At 40.7% G+C, this 18,973-nt stretch overlaps 2 protein-coding genes across 3 annotated transcripts; one reads left to right on the forward strand and one right to left on the reverse strand.

Annotated features, from left to right (window-relative positions):
* Positions 1-89: 89 nt before the first annotated feature.
* si:ch211-198p11.6 (uncharacterized) lies at positions 90-4,035 on the forward strand. Of its 2 annotated transcripts, none has more exons than XM_057861331.1 (6): positions 90-677; positions 807-846; positions 914-955; positions 2,986-3,096; positions 3,165-3,302; positions 3,624-4,035. In XM_057861331.1, exons 1-6 carry the CDS (start codon positions 658-660, stop codon positions 3,708-3,710), a joined length of 438 nt encoding a protein of 145 aa, XP_057717314.1. In that variant the 5' UTR covers positions 90-657; the 3' UTR covers positions 3,711-4,035. The 2 variants fall into 2 exon arrangements, with proteins under 2 accessions (XP_057717314.1, XP_057717315.1); XM_057861332.1 differs by having other exon boundaries at positions 90-562.
* On the reverse strand, positions 3,932-15,843 carry LOC130931705 (serine protease 27-like). The gene is made up of 10 exons (XM_057860683.1): positions 15,807-15,843; positions 13,027-13,047; positions 12,608-12,770; positions 11,327-11,592; positions 10,681-10,823; positions 10,312-10,618; positions 10,039-10,216; positions 7,267-7,520; positions 7,079-7,176; positions 3,932-4,499 (listed from the first exon to the last, which is right to left on the reverse strand). Exons 1-10 carry the CDS (start codon positions 15,841-15,843, stop codon positions 4,260-4,262), a joined length of 1,707 nt encoding a protein of 568 aa, XP_057716666.1. The 3' UTR covers positions 3,932-4,259.
* Between the last annotated feature and the right edge of the window lie 3,130 nt (positions 15,844-18,973).

The following is an 18,973-nucleotide window of genomic DNA, read 5'->3' on the forward strand; positions in this document are numbered from 1 at the left end:
GCTGCCATCGATAGTGATCATTTGTTTGTTGCAAGTCCTTCCGAGACAAAATGGGTTGGACGTCTATCGCTATCAATGGCTCGGGAACAATTCACCAGTTAAAATACCAAATAAAATATCTGTTGCTTTAAATGGCAGCTGATGAGCTGTTGGCTATTAATCTGACATGTTTGATTTCGCCGCTGCTTAATAAGGATTTGTACTTGAAGCCAAGTTTTGACTAAGTATACTGACATACATTGTGAATTACTAAATTGTCTTGTAAGTGCCTTAACATTTGTATATCCACTGCTACGAGTAACTGTCTGGTAATGAATAGTATTTAAGATTTTACAAAAAAAAAAATGCGACTAATAATTCCGATATGTGACGTTTCGCTGTTTTGGGCTTTATGGCGACCCGTCGTTCTCCATGGTAACCTCGATACTGCTATTGTGTTTGCGGAGAACGAAAACAAAGCTGCCAGTCTTTTCGTTTTGTCTCGCATTCCTCGTCGGTCTTCACGTCTTGCGTTAAACCAAATCTAATTGGCAGTGCACAACTTTAAAAGAAGCCTTTTTTGGTTGGTATTACTTTTTCCGACTCCATTGAGCACCAATATGGCGCCCGAGCGCCTTGTCACGTCTTGCTAGCGCGACTCAAAGCTCGTTTTGATGAATGAGTTCAAATGCTTTGAGGCAAGTGTGCAATGTCTTACGATGTTTTTTGTGATTGCGTCGTCGCTAGAGAGGCAAATGTTGAATCCAGAATTTTTGCCGAAAAGACTGGGACGTGAAACGAGACTTTTTCTTCTTCACTTTTAACAGAATCGCTTGTTTTATTAAAATCAAAGCACATACAGACCAGGTGAGCAAGTATTAAGATAAATTTATAGTGAATAAATTGGATGACCGTGATATTTTGTTTCTTGAAGGCAACGTGGACATGTGACCCCCCCTGCTGGCTGAGAATGACCGTAAGAATCCTATTTCTATATTACCTTAAAATCATGCTTGTCACCAAAGTGCTTTAATTGAACTGGAAAGCAGTCAGAAATCACAAAACAAATTGCATATGAGAACACGTATTTTTGTCATTGACCACACAGTACTGTATTACTTTGGCATATTAACATTTATAGCACCCAAACTACAGAAACATAATTAAAAATAAAAACGTCAAAAGCATAAGCAAATCAATCTGTCGCAAGGAAATGATTCAATTTAAAAGAATACACCCTCCCAAAAAAACAGACTACAGTGCATCTAATGTGACATACAAGTTTACTTATAAAACTAATCATAATAGCTCAATTCGAAACCACTGCATTTTGTCAAAAGTAGCTAACATTTGATCTACTACCCTGGTTCATTGAAAATGGCCCAATTGGGTGGCAACCCCCCCCCCCCCCCCCCCCCATAGATTATGGTTGATACAATAACGGTTAAGCAACAATCCAATCAAATGGATGGAAATGCAAAAATTATGTTTTGTCAAAAGATGTGTATAGACCCCAGTCACCAACGTCACACAATCACGTGATCGCTGTATTGTACCGCCATATTGTCCGTCATTGTGTGTCCGTATTGTCAATGATCGTAGTTTCTAAAGGTGGATTCACTTGCAAATTATGGAAGCCCCGGTGCTTTCAGACGCTGTAAACTCATTGGATGAGTTGCATAAAAGCTGTTATTTGGAAAAGCTTTGGTCGATCCAGTCGCCAGATCCATATTTGATGCCCAAACCGAAGTTTCCTCCCGTCTGGTCCCGTCCCGTGCGTCAGAGCTCGTCCTGAGACCACAAAATTTCCAATCATACTCCAGTTTATGTCACGATGAGTAGTCAAGTACCCAAAATCGGCACCGGCCTGAATATAAACTGAAATTTGGTCAGCTGAGCATCACCATTGTCACGATTGTAAAATTAAACTTGATCGACAACGGGCCGGTGTGTGCCAAAAAATAGCTGCCCCGCGTGAAATGTCCCCCCTGACGGGAGCGCTTATTTATAACGCTTTATTGACATGAAAACATCAAATGTTTTCATGGACGCATTACAGTAATGGATTTACGACTGTAAAATCAGTTTTAAATAATTAAATTATACAAAATATTAGTACTGTATTTTAGTAACAAACCGTGGACTGGGCCACATAACCATCTTTGAACAGAAATGTATTAGTCTACAGGTTTTCACGACCATATCCCAATGACAATCACACAGGTATGACATTTATTAGTTCAAGCAGTGTAAAATAATACATATTCATGGTACAAGAAAGTCGTTTCCGTGTGGGCGCTCCAGTCAGGGGGGACATTTCACGCAGGGCGGCTATTTTTCGGCACAACACCTGTTGTTGCGGTCACCCTCTTGCTGCGCGACGGTGGCGACGAGCTTCGTAGTTTTCGCCGCTGTCTAACAGCTGTCGACACAAACGCATCATGGACCGAGATAAACAAACCGTGCTGCTTTAGAGATTTGCCCTTTTAACATTGGGCACACAGCAACTACTAAAATGATAGTTTATCTGCTCTGTTGCCTTCACCATTTTGATTAATCAATGTTAACGATTGTCAGGAAGGTTTTTGGATTCATTTACTAGGCGGTGATTCCTTAGACAAGCAGAAAAACACGCAGTAATAGGAGGAATGTACGTAGCGGTAATATGTAAACACGATGATCTGACGGACAATATGGCGGCATCAGTCAGGGGGGCGGAGTTGTGACGTAACGTGATTGGGGTCTATAAATGTCTTTGCCCGCTGTACCTTGATTTCCAAGTTTGTAGACATGGTTACCATTAGCTGCAGTTCAAATGGGTTCGACATATATTGCTGTCAATAGCCGTAAATGAGAGAACCAGCCAAATGATCTGGCAAACCCGCTTAATGGACAGCAAAGATGACAAACATTGTGCGAACCTTTAAGAATAAAATAGAAAAGGGTCAAATTGACCAGAAATGAGACTTAATAGTCAGTCCGTTAATGTCTATCAAATGTGGTCAGGTGGTTCCTGTTTTGGGCTTGGCCATGCCTCTGCCCGCCATCATCCTGTTGGCCATCATGCTCTACATGCTGCTACTGGCCGTGGTCGTGTGGATCCGATTCTGCTTTAAGGTGCGTGCCGCCGACCCGGGCCACTAAATAACACCCGAGCGGACTGACAGACCAAGTTGTCGTCACAGGAACGCTGTTCGTTGGCGTGCGGTCCGTGCTGTCCCGAATTTTCTATGTGGGACTGCTGCTTCCAGCTGGCTCAGTCGTGCGACTGTTACCCACCCACACTGCGCTCGTGTCTAAAGGATGTTGGATTACCAGCCGTGGTGAGTCAAAAAAGTTTTTTTTTTTTTTTTTTTACATTAAAAAATGCATAAATAGAAAATAACAAAATAAAAAAGAAATGAGATTAATAAAAAAAAAAACGAAACTTTCTAAAATGGTGAGATGCATGCCTGTTGCGTTGCTACCATCTGCTGGCAGTTGTGCGGCAAAAAAAAAATGCTAGTGTGAAATTTACTGTGACGCAGTAATAATAATGTCAGACCTTCCCCTGCCCCTCCCTGTTTAATAATCATCTGCCAATGACGGCATTTGACATCCAATCCATTTGAACGATCTCCGGTCATGTGCTTCTGTGTTTGCAGTGCTCCAAGTGGGACTGCGCTTGCATGTGTCAGCCCCCCGAGTGCGAGTCGTGCAACTGTCTCTGCTTTGAGATCCGAATCAAGTAGTCGTGTATCACACACACTTTTTTGGAAAGACCACAACTGGAGTCCACACCTAACACAACACAATACGTGGACGACGAAACACTGCAGAGAACATTTTAGACAACTTGAGTCAACTGTACTTTCCTCTTGATTGAACACAACACGCCCATGTGCCATCTTTCTCGTTATCTTGCTTTTTGTGTTTGTAGGTGTTAAACAATGTTCATATGACTCTTTTCAAATCACAAAAAAAATATACATTTTTAATTCTGACAAACAAGAGCATAACATTTTTCAAAGTGTAATTTTTATAATGGTGTTTAAATAAATACAAGTTTTGTCAAAATATGATTCTACCTCCCTTTTACTTTCACATTATCTGAAAAGAAATATTTTTTAAACCCCTTGCCTGCCAGTGACAGCGATAGACATCCAACCCATCTAGCAGTGAATGGTTTTAAAGCTTGTTTGTCACAGTATCTGGAGAAAACCCTCACAGGGTTAGGAGGGTAACAAAAAGATTTTCACATTGATGTTGAAACACAAGGATTGCGCCCCTTCCTGTATGATTCAGTGGCAAAGCGCCACAAGGACAGCGAAGGCCAGGGCCCAACCGGGGAAGAGCACAGGCGCCGACCTGGAGTTTGCTGGCGACAAGAAGTCCCCCAACTCATTCCTCAGGAAGCCATTGAAGCGAGTGAGGTTGGTGAAGGTTGTCATTTCACTCTCCCGGCCAGGGTCAAGCCACAGCACTCCTGCCTGCTGCCAGATGCCATCCTGCTGGCACATTAATGGACCGCCGACATCCCCCTGATTCACAACAACAACAAGTAGTCAGGAAAAAAGTGGTAAGAATGACAAGCAATCTGGTTAGTGTTTGTCTTGCGCGAAATACTTGATTATTTGGTATAAAAAGACAGATTATCGGCTGGGCCGATTATCGGCGCTGATATTTGGAAATTTGACATATTGGTCTTTTTTTTTTTTTTTTGTCCGACCGGTCGATATGATTAAAAAAAATCAATTTAAAACTCAGTTATTTCGGCTCAGATGCAGCCGCGCTTCTCTCTCCTGCCTGCTGTCACATGCACTAGTATTCACGCTGTCGTCTGATTGGTTAAATGCAGGAGTTAATTTGAGCCGGTATGTTCCGGTATCTCTTGATTTTAGACTCCTTGTGTTCCGGGACTTCTTTTGACCAACCAGCTCCTACTGAGTGTCACTATTAATGATAATATTAAGCCGAGTGACGTGGAGGAGGATGTGAAGCGATGAATTACACATCATCACTTGCTACGCTAGCGCCCCCTATATTTAATGACTATACGAATCGCTTCGCTTCACTGAGCAGAGCACACATTATATAACACTGGAAACAACCAATCTAAGTCATGGTTGCCCAAACTTTTCATCAAGCATTTGGGCTGAACAGAAAACAGTCGCTTTAAATTGTAACGCTTGCTAAATTGGCAATGCCGGTCACACTGAAACGGGACAGCCGCCCTTTGAGATGCTGGTAACAATGTTGTTTGTAAAAATGTTACGTCATTTGAAAGAGTCAGAGGTTTGTTGATACGCTCAAAAGCTGCACCAACAAATCAGCCCCTGGCATAAATTGGAAAAAACTTTAGGATCGAACGGTATTTCAACATGCCTAAAAGACAGACAAACGAGTCAGAAAAGCAACAATGACAACAAGGAATGTTTTGGACAACTAAATATGGTAAGGTAAATAGGCAGCCGTGCCAATCTTTTTTATGTTTTAAAAGTTAGACCTGTTGAGAAACTAATTGCTGACTGTAAGTCCCATCTGTGGTTATGTGGACAATTGCCCGGACATTCATACCATGGATATTATGCTTGTAATTTTTTTAAGATTGTTTTGCTGGTACTATGATTCCCATCTCTTGTGAAGCGTCTTTGTGTGGCTTGAAAAGCGTTCTAGAAATACAATGTATTATTATTATTATTTGAAATTGAGGCTTATAAGTCCCACAGCATGGCAAGTGGGCATTTGCATGTTGTTTCAGCATCATTTCTACTTATATTCCGGGACCTGTGTCCGTCTCGTCATCCCTGCGCTGTCATATGTACTTTGTGTTCCGGCACCTTATGATTTACAAATTAAGCACTGGTTAAACGGTATTTGTAAATGGAGTTACACGTGTATCGCGCCTTTCCACCTTTTTAAGGCCCTCAAAGCTCTCACGCTATATCCTCATCTACCTACTGGTGACGCAGCACCAGGAGCAACGTAGGGTTTAGTATCTTGCTCAAGGATACTTAGACGAGGTCATCAGGGCAGAGTATCGAACCCACAACCTTTTATTAAACTTCATGAGAGATGTTTCTGAGTCTAGGACAGTGTTTTTCAACCGGTAATGTGCCGTCAGAGATCGTCAGGTGTGCCGCGAGAAATTATCCAATATTTATTTAATTTCTTAACGTTGTAGGGTGGAGTTGCAGTTGGAAGGAAGGAGTAGGTAGGTTTCGGTGGTGTGCAGATGAGCTAGGTATTTCTCATGTCACGTTCAGGAACTGCTCGGATTGCTAGCCATTAGCCACCTTGCTCTGCGACAATGTGGACCTCAGCACGTCTACTGTACATCATTTGATTACACTCGTCAAGTGTCGATATACCTGTACATGAAAATATCCTTTCGATTTTATCCATACAGTATGTGATGACTATCAATCCTCATCGTGTTTTATTCCAACACATCGTCAAGTAAAGCAAGGTGGCTGATGGCTAGAAATCCAAGCAGTTTTTGAACGCGACACGAGCAGCTATCCAAAAGTGCCATGGTGCAAAGAAGGCTTAAATGTCATAATTAAAACAAGTCGATGGAGTATTTTGTTCGCCTTTGTGAAAACACAGAGAAACAGGCAACTTGTTTGAGAAAAACTACAAATTTAAATGCGAAAGCCCTCAAAGCTAATTACCTTGTTGCTGAACTTGTTGCTAAGTCCAAAAAGTCCCACACTGTGACAGAGCCTTAATTCTACCTGCTTGCAAAGCCACTGTAAGCGAGATGCTCGGCCATGATGCGGTTACAGACATTGCTTAAGTCCTTTTGGCATTTCAAGGAAGTTCAGTATTTGCGATATTCAAATTTTTTAACGCCATTTTTTACACTTTTACTGCAAATGAAAATCGGCTCCTAAAATTGGTTATCGGCCTCTCTAACTACTAATAATTGGTATCGTATCGGTCCTGAAAAACCCATATTGGTCGATCTCTATTATTTGGTGAAGTATATTTTCTTACGGTAGATTTGATGTCTAATCATAGAACTCAATATTCGGTGGGCCAGATAAGGTAGCACTCTTGGGGTTGTCTCAATGAGGTGAGTGTGCAGTGTCAAACAGCAAAAAGTGCTAAAGGTCACCTGGTCTAGTGCTACAGGTTCCGTACAAATGTTGCCGGTAGATGAAATGTTAACACAGTCCACAATCTCTGTCTGGATCTCCTGCAAGATCTGCTCCTCTATAGTGTGAATAAGGAAAAACATTGCATTAAGAAAATACAAGGCGGCCAATATGCTCATTTGATTAGATATCAAAGTCAAACTCGCACCCCCTCCTCGCTCCGCGCTCCATCCGGCGGCCCAGCAGGAAGACCCAGTGTCGAAGGTCACCACACTCTCAATGCAGATGGGCTGGATGAAGTTCGACAGCGGCACTGGCGAGGCTAGCGTCAGAAGCGCCACGTTTTGACCGGGCTGCCTGCTGGTAATGATTCTGGTCACATTCACTTCTACCTCTTCACTGTTGGAGCCAATCTGCCTCAGGCGACCCAAGAAGACGGTCCAGTCGGACGCACTGCTGGACCTGCAAGGATGAACATGGGTTGAGCAAAGATCACGTCTGAATCTGCTCTGTAGATTTTCCTGATCCTTCCAACAATGTGGGTAACTGCTGGGAATACAGTATCTATACGTTTGAGTCAAAAGAGATAAAACAGTTGCTGTTTGTTGAACTGTATACTGTAAATCCCTATTCAAAGGTGGAGGGAAGGTACACTACTGTCCACCAAGACAGGTTTTGTAGTTCCTGGTATTGTCTGGGACTCAATTCCCAAAAGATTCGGTCTTGGTTTTGACTCCCACAAGTTGAATTTCAAACAAATATCGGTGAGTCCTGATTCCATGCAAGTTTCCGTTGAGCTGAACACTAGGTGAACCCCAATCAGCAGACGCAGAGCCAGGGACAATCCCTTTACACATCTGCTGACCACCTTTCACTCTAGGCAACTTGACAGTACAAACCCCTTTGAATTCAGTCAGAACTTGTCAACCTCGCACAAACACTCCTCAGAGGTGACATTCCCCATCTCTCGGCATAACTTTTATTGGAAATGCGATGAAGGGACTCTTTTTAATAGTTCTGACACTGGGTGATTGCATGTGGGTCAATCGTGAGAGCGACTGAAGGGTCAGTGGTTCAAATCCTGACTCCGGCTGGTCTTTATTCTTTCCTGGCAGGCTCACTAAATATGTTGTGTCATAGACTTCATTATCATTGACGGGTCAGAATCGACCTTCACCGCCAAACGCCTTTAAGGAGGGGGCCACCCTAAAGTCTGCTTCAGTTATTCCCAGTCGGTCGCCGAGTAAAAACATGCAAGATTTTAACACGCCGGATTTAAAAAGTACGAAAGCTGTACCGCATACAAACAGGAAGGATTGTCTCATTAGTGATTTGTTCGAGGATTCAAGGTAATCATTATATTTTTCGTACCATGCATGCATTTTGAAATGTTGTGGGAAAAAAATCAATGGAAGAAATTAACTGCTACGGCATTGGCATCATAATTTAAGCATTTATTCACAAGAATTTTTAACGGAAAAGCTTTGTTTACAAATAGCGGCTGCCGGATTGACTAACAGACTAGCCTCGTACTTCGACATACAGTATTTACGTAAAATAAATGCGTAACTGCCGTTTTTTTTTTTTGCTCTTTTAACAAATAATCCAGACTTCTTTAAATGTTCATATCTATAAAAAATTTGGGGATTTAAGCATTTATCACAAGATTCTTCAATGGAAAAGCTCTGTTTACAAATGGCGGCCGCCGTATTGACTAACTGACAAGCCTCGTACTTTGACATATTTACTTAAAATAAATGCGTAACTGCCTTTTTTTTTGCTCTTTTAACAAAGAATCAAGACTTTTTTACGTACATATCTATAAAGAATTTGGGGATTTAAGCATTCACAAGAATTTTGAACGGAAAAGCTCTGTTTACAAATGGCGGCCGCCGTATTGACTAACAGACTAGCCTGGCACTTCGATATATTTACGTAAAATAAATGCGCAACTGCCCGTTTTTTTTTTTTTCTGTTTTAACAAAACATTGAGACTGTTTTACGTACATACTGTATCTATAAAGAATTTGGGGATTTAAGCATTTATCACAATAATTTTCAACGGAAAAGCTCTGTTTACAAATGGTGTCCGCCGCATTGACTAACAGACTAGCCTCGTACTTCGACATATTTACGTAAAATAAATGCGTAACTGCCTGTTTTTTTGCTCTTTTAACAAAGAATCAAGACAGTTTTACGTTCATATCTATAAAGAATTCAGGGATTTAAGCATTCATTTAACAAGAATTTTTAACTGAAAAAGCTCTAAATACATATGGCGGCTGCTGCATTGAGTAAAGGACTAGCATCGTACTTCGACCTATTTACGTAAAATAAATGCGTAACTGCCCGTTTTTTTGCTCTTTTAACAAGAATCGAGACTGTTTAATGTTCATATCTATAAAAAAAAATTGGGGGGATTTCAGCATTTCCTAACAAGAATTTTCAACGTAAAAAGCTCTGTTTACAAATGGCATCCGCCGCATTGACTAACAAACTAGCCTTTTACTTCGACATATTTACGTAAAATAAATGCGTAACTGCCCGGTTTTTTGCTCTTTTAACAAATAATCCAGACTGTTTTACGTTCATGTCTATAAAGAATTTGGGGATTTCAGCATTTATTCACAAGAATTTTCAACTGAAATGCAGGCCCACTATTAATCGGCCCTGCGCCCTGTGTCCCGTCAATAGTTATGAAGTCTATGGTTGTGTCTAAACAGATGTCTTAATAACAGGTGATTTCCCGGTTGCGATTGGCTTGTTTAATTGGATATAGCAACTCTTATAGAACATGTCTGAGAAGAGTGAAGATGATCAATCCTGAAAAGGGAAGGAAACTCACTGGAAATATGTTTTCGTAACAGTCAGCAGACGACCAATCCATTTGAACGGGGAATGTTAGCAGTAAATGATCATGTTTGGGTGCCATTTATAGCTAAAAGAGTCAGACCAAATTCTTCGTTGATGCTCAGCTTACCCGCTTACACACTGCGCGCTGGTAAGGACGACGTCCTGATCCACTAGAGTGCCACCGCATCGGTGACTTCCGTTGAAGTGCAGACTGGCCATCCAGGGCCAAAAACCCGCTGGAGCCGACCCCACCCCAGGGCCTGACAGGCGCGTATTTAAAGGAGCGTTCCCGCAGGTCACAGATGCTATAGACAAACATGCCGACAACTTTTCTTAACAACTTCAAACATCAACAACAGGTTAGTTAAAAAATAGTTGGTGTGTGGATTGTGCCCCTCACATTGCAGTTCGTCAGTAACACTGGGCGGCGACGGCGATGGCGGCGGCGGCGGCGCGGTCCCACTGGTGACTGACTGGTCGTTGCATGTCACGGGTCCCAGGTCCGGGTCGGTGCCCGGGGACGTGAAGGTGACAAAGCCTGGCAAGTTGGTGTTTCCCAATTCGTTGCTAATCCAGGCCTGGTACTGTGACACTCGCGCATAGACTCCCGGCCGCTCTGGCCGGGCGCAACCTTCCCCGAAGCTTACCACCCCGCTCTGGACCCACACGGTTCCTTGTCTGCTCACCATAGGACCGCCAGAATCACCCTGCAGAGGAGCACCATTTCGTTAATGTCTTGCTTTTGTGAGTTCATCAACGATATTTTCACCTGGCAGGCGTCTTTTCCTCCATTTCTCAGGCCAGCACAAATCATGTTCTCGGTGATTTGGGAAGAGGGGTTATAGTCGCAATTGCATTGGCGGTTTCCTATCACGGGAACCTCAACCTCCATCAAATCATTTGGCAGAGCACCTGCATTTGACATAACAAAAACAACAATGAAAACTATGAGCACAAACCTGTTTTTGTTATTAAAACAAAACTAGTTCTGTAATATGTCAAGAGTTGTCACCCATTCAATGAATTTCAGGAAATTCCAACATGTAATGGATAAGACAATGAAGTGTTTTTGTATAGATGATGAGTATTAGACAAACTGAATGCCCTTTTTTGTAAACATGAAATAAGATTCGTTTTAGAAAACTAATTTACATGATTTTTGGGTGGAGGCAATGAGACAATTTGATCTTCTACATATTTCATACAATTTCCATTTAAAGACTGTTTATTACCGTTTTTTACATCAGAGAACATGTTGCTTTCCTCCTGAACTTATAACCTTAAATGTCAAGGACAAATTCTAGTTTTTAAGTAAGCTGATATAACTTTATGGAGGTTTTGTTTGTGTGTGTGTCTGTGTGTAGCATTTTCTCTTAATTCGTTTGTAAACAAAGTTATATCCGATGTGGACCAACCTCCCTCTGTGATGCGGCCCCATCCGGTGACCCAGCTGTCGGTTCCGGTGAAGAAGGTGCTGGCAGTATCGGCCAGACAGACGGGCCTTATGAAGTTGTTGAAGGTGACGGGGGAGGCAAGACGCAACAGCGCCACGTCGTTGTCGAAGGTTGACGGGTTGTAGTTGGGATGGAGGATGGTCATGTCAACGTTTCGGGAAACCTCATTAGGATTGGGACCCGACTGGGTCAGACGACCCAAATACGCCGTCACAGGACCATTGGAACTGAGCATGCACGTGACATTAAATTGTTATTAGGGTTGTCGTTCTCTAACAGTGGTTAGTACAGTATAGCCGCTGTTAGCATGGTTTTGCATAATACCCACATTCATTGGAAAAAGGCTTGCATGTTATATTTATTTTTTTACTGTTTATGTATTAAGTACTATTATTGCATTATTTTTTAAATAATGAATGAATCATGATACTTTAAATCATTACTTTTTTATCCATTTTAATTGTAGTCAATTAATAAATACATTACTGTATTATGATTAACCTCTTAAATGTAACATTTAAAAAATGTAAAATATAACATGCATTATTGTATAATTGATATTGATAATATCATTTTTAATCAGAAATATGTATATACTGTACATGTATACGGTATTTTATTTTAACTTTATAGGCCAGGTGACTTTTTTTTTGTGACAATTTTTTTTGTACGTAATTTAAAATAACCTTATGAAAATCGGCTGTCCAAATATGTGGACATCACATTATGACTCAAACTGTGATGTCCAGTTCCATTGACGAAAATAGACGTGCAATTGATTAAAATTGGGATGACCATACGTGCAATTGATTAAAATTGGGATGACTAGCTTTGAATGCTCATGTTTCAGGAGAATTTATGAATATTTAGGGGTCATCCTTTGAGTCCTTTTTTTTAGCCAATAAATTGACCTTTTTCTTAGTTTAAAAAAAGAAAAGAAGTAATGTTATACAAACAAATTGTACTTTGAAACATAAGACGCAGTAATTGACTTTAGTATTCGCATATTCTGACAATATTATGCTGTGTTTTTACCGAAACAAAATAGATTTAAGAGATCATGACGTTATTGTCAAAGCCTTGGCATTTTTTTCCTGTTGAGATTTACCAGTTCCTTATTATGTTCGCCATTAATGACAGCCTATGAATTGATGTTGGACTAAATCCTGGATGCATGGGGAGGCCAAAAGTTGACGAAAGCATGTTTTACTATGTGTTGTGCAGGCTTTGCGTGTTTCTGACCTGCCAAAGCAGTGCGCGGCCGTCAGCAGCCACTGATTGTTGATGAGCGACGCCCCACAGAAGTGAGACCCGCGCCTGTGCAGGCTGACCATCCAGGGCCAATCGCCCTCAATGGCATTCTGCCCCCCTACAATGCGGCTGGTGAGCGGGGGCTGACCGCACACTGAAAACATGAGGTGAGAGTTAGGGTTGTCACAAACCATTCTTTTGATAGTCGATAAATCGCCTGATTATTTTTATGATGAGTTCACTTATGGCGCATATAGAAAAACACGTTGTTTAATGTTGTATTACTCTGGTTAAAAGATTTTAGCTCGAAATGTGCATTGGTGCCAAAAATAATATGGAATTACTATATGTTGAACACCTTATTTGACTTGAGGACTGAAAGAAGGAGAGGAAGAAAAGTTGCGACTCACCATTGAGTTGCGCTCCACACTCTAAAGATAAAAGACAAAAAGGAATGAATTATTTCTTCTAAAATGTTCACAATCCGAAAGCAATTCATACCGATCAATGATCCTGTTTCAGTGCCATTGATTTCAATGTCCACTCCATTTTGACATTGTTGTCTGTCAATGGCAGCGAGGGAGTTAAGTGTGATACTTAATACCACTATAACTTTTATCAGTTTTTCACCTGGTTTTTCCAGCTTGGTGACAGATAACAATTAATACCTTAAAATATTTCATTTGGAACCGATTGTGAGACGTTGATTGTATTCGCGAACCACAAAAGCTATGCCAAGCATTTTAAGCATCAACGGGGATAAAACATGAGGTAATAAAGTGGCGGGAACGGAAAATTGTTGTGCAAAGTGTCGTTTGTCAGGTTGTCATCTTTATCACGGCACCTTTCTGAATGTTACCGTCTGACCGGTTTGGATGATGTTTTTGCATTTTTCTGGTCAGGTGATTGACAAAGACAACACGTTTTTCTTTAGTGACGCTTTAGAAAAGTATCAACAGAGGTCAGAGAGACTGCAAAAATCCTTGTAATGGAGTCAACATTATTGAATGATTGCAAACACAGCACTCATTTACACATTCCTGACTACCTATTGACTGCAAATTATAGTGGAGGAATTATCTAGGTTCTTTCTGTAAAAAAATCCCAATATGAAGGGCATTAAATCTACAACACAGGAAGTACAATAAACCTAAAAAAAGACTCTGTACAGAAATTTGCTATTTTCGGCTTGCAGTGACTTTTTGGGCTAAGATTTCATCAGTAGTGCTTCCTGGAAAATTGCGGGGGGGGGGGGGGGGGGCTCAGCCCTTGACAACAGTTTGACAGATTAACACAAAAGTGAGTGGACAAGTCTATCATAATAAAACACAGGAGAAAGTCTCAAGGACCCATGGCCCATTTTAAACAGGGAGACAGCCATTTGAACTTGAAGCAAGAAGCGGAACACGAATTCATGGATTGTACTTAGACCAAGTTCATTTGTCCTAACAGTATGCATTAAAAAGTCTGAAAGTCCCCAGTCCGAAAATAAACATGAAGTTGTTAGTTTGTGGTTAGAAGTGACTACTGGGGCTAAATTTTCTCAGTACTGCTTCCAGGATTTGATTTATCAACACAAAATTGGACGGACACGTCTAACATAAAATGATGCTGGGAAAAGTCTCGAAGAACCAAATCTGAATATGAACAGGAGTTGTTCATTTTGGCTGAAAACAGCTATTTGGGCCAAATTTTCTTTGCAATACTTAAAAAAAAAAAAAAAAACACAGTTCTGCCACCAGTTTTACCCATCAAAACTAAATTGGGCGCGCATGCTATCATAAAAGCTTGCACAAAAAAGTGTCAAAGACACAAGTCTGAATATGAGCAGAAAGAAGTTCATTTTGGCCGGAAACGGCTATTTAGGCTGAATTTTCTTTGGCTAGGTTCATACTGAAGGTCTTAATGCACTATTCCAATTTTTTTGGTCATATCTATGGGTTTTTTTGCGTGCCCGTTCCGACTGGCTTTCTCCGTTGAACCCGTTCAAGTATTGCGCATGCGCCCTAATTCGCAGTCCGACACGCGCTGAGCAAACTGAACCGCATGCCCAGAAGCATTAAAACAAATAAATACAAATGCTGGCTGTATGTCATACACGGGTGATCATATTTTGATTTCCAAAAAAAAAGACACAAATAACAGACATTAATAATCCCAGTTTTGTTTTATATATTATAAATTTATATGGACTGATAGAATGCATACATGCACTTAAGCCTTACGTGTGTGGGTCAGTTTGCCCTGACTTGGCCATGTAAGCAATAGTGAAATATTGCTCATTTGGCCCACAGAAAGAAATTCTAGCACTATCAGGCTTATCCTTTTCTTTTTTATGACTGTGGTCAAGCCCGCCTCCTGCGTAAAAGCAGAGTTCAAGCTAGGCGCTAACGCTAATGCACAACTACATTGTGCATCTTCCCGCCTGCCGCTCTTGCGCTTTGGTAATGTAATTGCTGCATCAAATATGATTTGGGAGACTTGACAGTTCAGACCGCTGCCACATTCTGGAAAAATGTGGCCCAGATCGGATTCAAACCACATACGAAAGTGACCCAGATCGGATTTGGTCCACTTCTATGCAACATGTCATGTTCAGGCCATCAAGTTAATGCCTCACTTGAGTCGGAAAAACATTTTGAAAAAATGGATTTGTGCATTAAGACCTGCGGTATGAACCTATCCTTTGCGATGCTTTTTGGAAAACGAGGAAAACAAAATAAACCCCTGCCACCAGATTTACCTAACAAAACAAAACTTGCTTATTATCAAAGGTTGTACGAAAAAGTCTCAACGACAGAAGTCCGAATATTAACAGAAAGTTGTTCATTTTGGCTAAAGTGAGAATTGGGTAGTACTTTCCTGGAAAATGAGAAAAAAATCAGCCCTGGCAACAGTTTGACCAATCAACACAGAATTGGGCAAACATGTCTATCATAACAGAACACATGAAAAAGTCTCAAAGACCAGTTTTGAATAGAAAGACAGCTATTTGAATTGAAGCAACCAAGCTGAACACGATTCCAGGGTCTACTTATACAAAGTTGATTTGTCATAGTAAATCCACACGAGAAGGCCGCAGGCCAGATTCTGACCCTCGGCAGATGTGCTAAATACTTGTGCACCAAAATATTTTTTTTCACAGGATCCATTTCCATCTAATAAAGAAGAGCGATGATGTCCATCTCACCTGTGATTAGCAGCAGCAGCAGCAGCAGCAGCAACATTGTGCTCGTACACGTCGGCATTTCCATGATCTGAAAGTGCTTGGATGCCCCTTACCTCTGCCATCACCAATAAGTACCAACACGTCGGACACACCCACACGCAAAACCCGCCCCTTTCCTTATTCATCCAGGCACAATAGAGCGGATCTAAACCAGATAACTCGCTTGATAAAGAGCAGTTGTTTGATGAAAAGGCAGAAGTTGATTGGTGGCATTTTTCCACAATGACTTGGAGCTATTTCATAAACCCTGTGTTTACCTTACTTGGCAGCCGGTACCAGGAAAACTTTTTTCAGCCAAATTCCCCCTTCATGTCGAAACGCCTGAAGGCATCGTCATGTTTTCCTTTCACATAAGATGCTTTTTGACATTTGCACAAACGCACATTTACAATAGACACACATGCAACTAGGCCACTGCAACCTCTTGTCCTAAACTGAAATGTAAGATTGTGCCCACCACACGATACTAATATTTAAATATATACTGGTATATACTGTATATTATTGTTTTGAACAAAATCAATTCACATCTTCAACTACTAAATAAAAGCAAGCAAAATTGAACAAGTTACATTTTCTGAGCAACAGAGCAAATAACCCAAGGCAAAACAAACAAGACGCCTGGATTAACAAACTTGCTTGTGAGTGAGGCCGGGACCTCATGACTTTTTTGGTGTTTTGGGTGACACACTGTCCATATTTTAGGCAGATTCGGCGGCGTAAGTAACTGGGTGCCGTCTTACATCAAGGGCCGTATTTGGCAGGTTTTATTGTAGTGAACCTAAAGGTGATTTTCTCCACTACAATGCTCTTAACTTGCTGACTCCTTGACTGATTTACAGTTTGTTTTTTAACAAACTGCACTAGGCTAAGTTGGAAAAACTTTATAATTATTCTGAAGTATCCAGTAAATTGACAGCATCTCTGACGTTTATGTAAAAACAAGCTGATTGAAAATCGGTTGAAAGTTGAGCAATGTATAGCTGTTTCAAAGTACACGTGCCATTGACGATAATGTTATGTTTATCGAAAAGCCCTGTGAAAAAATGGCCGACTAGGGACGACACCTGTCCCCATTGGCTCACACTCAGTCATTTCTGCAAAAGGATTCCCAACCAAGTATTGAGTGCATAGGTGATATAATTAATTGAAGGGTGACTTTTTTTGTCTTTAAAAAAACACTTTTTTTGTATTGGTCGGATGAAATATGCTAATGTTTTGAGATATTGTTTTTTCTTGACTTTTTCCTCAAAATCATCAATATTAAAACAATAAAAGGCTTGAACTACTTCAGTTGTGTGTGATGAATTTAAAATTATCAAAGTCTAATGTTTACCAGTACATTACAGAAAATAATGAAATTAATCACAATATGCTCATTTTTTGAGAAGGACGAGTATATAATATCCAAGCCAAACGTAAGGCCCGCTTGGTCATCCAATCCAACCTACACAGCACCTTGTAGCTCATTCATACTGTACATCAAGGGCGTAGGTTTAGTCTCAACCTTGGTAGGGACAATATGACAGTATGTACGCTTTTTGCTGGGGACAGGACATTAATAAGACCAAACAGATTGGGTGAACAGGGGTCAGGGCTACATTTCTCACGAATATGAACCTAATAGGATAGGCTAACTAAACGATCAATGCAAAATAAATCTGTAGTGACTAATACTAACTTTCATATGTATTGGTTCAGGTGATACACCGTTCGATTCAAACCTTTGTTATAAAAAACTACTAAAGAAAGATTTTTGAAAACATCCAGAATAAATGTTTGGATTTCATTAGCAAATTTAAATTGCAATATTTGAACATCAATTATTTTAACACACAATAAATATCAACTTGTTAATAATCTTTTAACTCTCCAGGATTGGAAAGAAAAAAACAATTTTCTTAAGACCACTCGACATTGTCTGTCTAAATAAATAAATTAAATATAACTGACAAAACCTTTTAGTCAGGGAATAACAAAAATAAATAAAAATGGAGCCTTTTTTCAGGTAAAACACTACTGCTTTTGTCCACAAGCACAGCCAAACTCAACAAAAAATGAAAGCTCCTTTTGGCTGCTTTAAGACCACATAAGCAAAATAAAAATGAAACTTGGTGAGAAGGGGGTAAACCTCGATTCACTACATTTCTTACAGTTTAAATAACATTAACAGTAGAAAACACATACAGGAAGACACTAAGCAGCGTCTTACTCGAGTTTTGCAGGTTAGCGAGTTCACTCAGTTTAATGTTATGCTAACACTGACGCAGCTCGGAATTTCTGTAGCAAAAGTTGTGGTGTGTTCCCCACCTCCACAACATTGACGTCTTTTTACATTATTTACAGTTGCTGCTGCTGGCGGCCAGAAACAAAATCAAATATCCCTCCTCTTTGAAGGGGACGGAGGAGGCGGCACGTTTTCGACGACATGCTGTCTGTGTCAGGGCTGTGTGTGTGTGTGTGGGTCAAGTCATCAGCCAATCAAACGTGCGTTTCATTTAAGGGGTAAAAAAATGGACCGGCAGAGTCAACATGTGAAAAGGGGTAAATGCATGTCTGAACACAATACGCAACTGGTTCTCCCGTCTCGTACCTGACAGTTTAGCCAAAAATAAATTGTTCCGTCCCACATGAGAACTAATTTGCATGAATGTGGCCCGCGAACCAAACAAGTTTGACACCCTGCAATCAAGCGCTCATGGAAACAGTGGTGCGACGACGTCATGACGAGACAATAGAGGAAGGCATATTCCTATACAGTGGTACCTCAACATGCAATCGCTTCGACACACATCCGATGTAAAATTTTGACTCGCCATTTGTTTCTACATCCGAGAAATGTTAGAAATATGACGATTTGTGACAGCGCTGCAGTTTCTTTGTTTTCTCGCAAGACGGACGCATGGCTGATTTTCTTGTGAGAGAAATCAACACAGGTTCAAAGAAGATTATTGCAGGTGGTGAAAATGGAAAAAGGTGACGCTTGTCATTGAAATGTAGCTAGAAATGATAGAAAAATATGAGCACATCCGTAAACTGGCTCGACAATACGGCCAGAGAATGACTAGGATCTTTATTGGTTAAGGTGACAATTACTATTGTGGTAGCATCGCCAAAGAAATCGCCAG

This window comes from Corythoichthys intestinalis, chromosome 16 (assembly GCF_030265065.1).
Source record: "Corythoichthys intestinalis isolate RoL2023-P3 chromosome 16, ASM3026506v1, whole genome shotgun sequence".
Classification (NCBI taxonomy): Eukaryota; Metazoa; Chordata; class Actinopteri; order Syngnathiformes; family Syngnathidae; genus Corythoichthys; species Corythoichthys intestinalis.

Coding starts and splice junctions, on each gene's coding strand:
- si:ch211-198p11.6 (XM_057861331.1), top strand. CDS start 658: ATGAGTTCAAATGCTTTGAG. Junction 847..913: donor TCAAAGCACATACAGACCAG/GTGAGCAAGTAT, acceptor TGTTTCTTGAAG/GCAACGTGGACATGTGACCC. Junction 956..2,985: donor CCTGCTGGCTGAGAATGACC/GTAAGAATCCTA, acceptor AAATGTGGTCAG/GTGGTTCCTGTTTTGGGCTT.
- LOC130931705 (XM_057860683.1), bottom strand. CDS start 15,843: ATGTTGCTGCTGCTGCTGCTGCTGCTGCTAATCACAG. Junction 7,177..7,266: donor GAGCGCGGAGCGAGGAGGGG/GTGCGAGTTTGA, acceptor TTCACACTATAG/AGGAGCAGATCTTGCAGGAG. Junction 4,500..7,078: donor AACCTGTAGCACTAGACCAG/GTGACCTTTAGC, acceptor GTTGTGAATCAG/GGGGATGTCGGCGGTCCATT.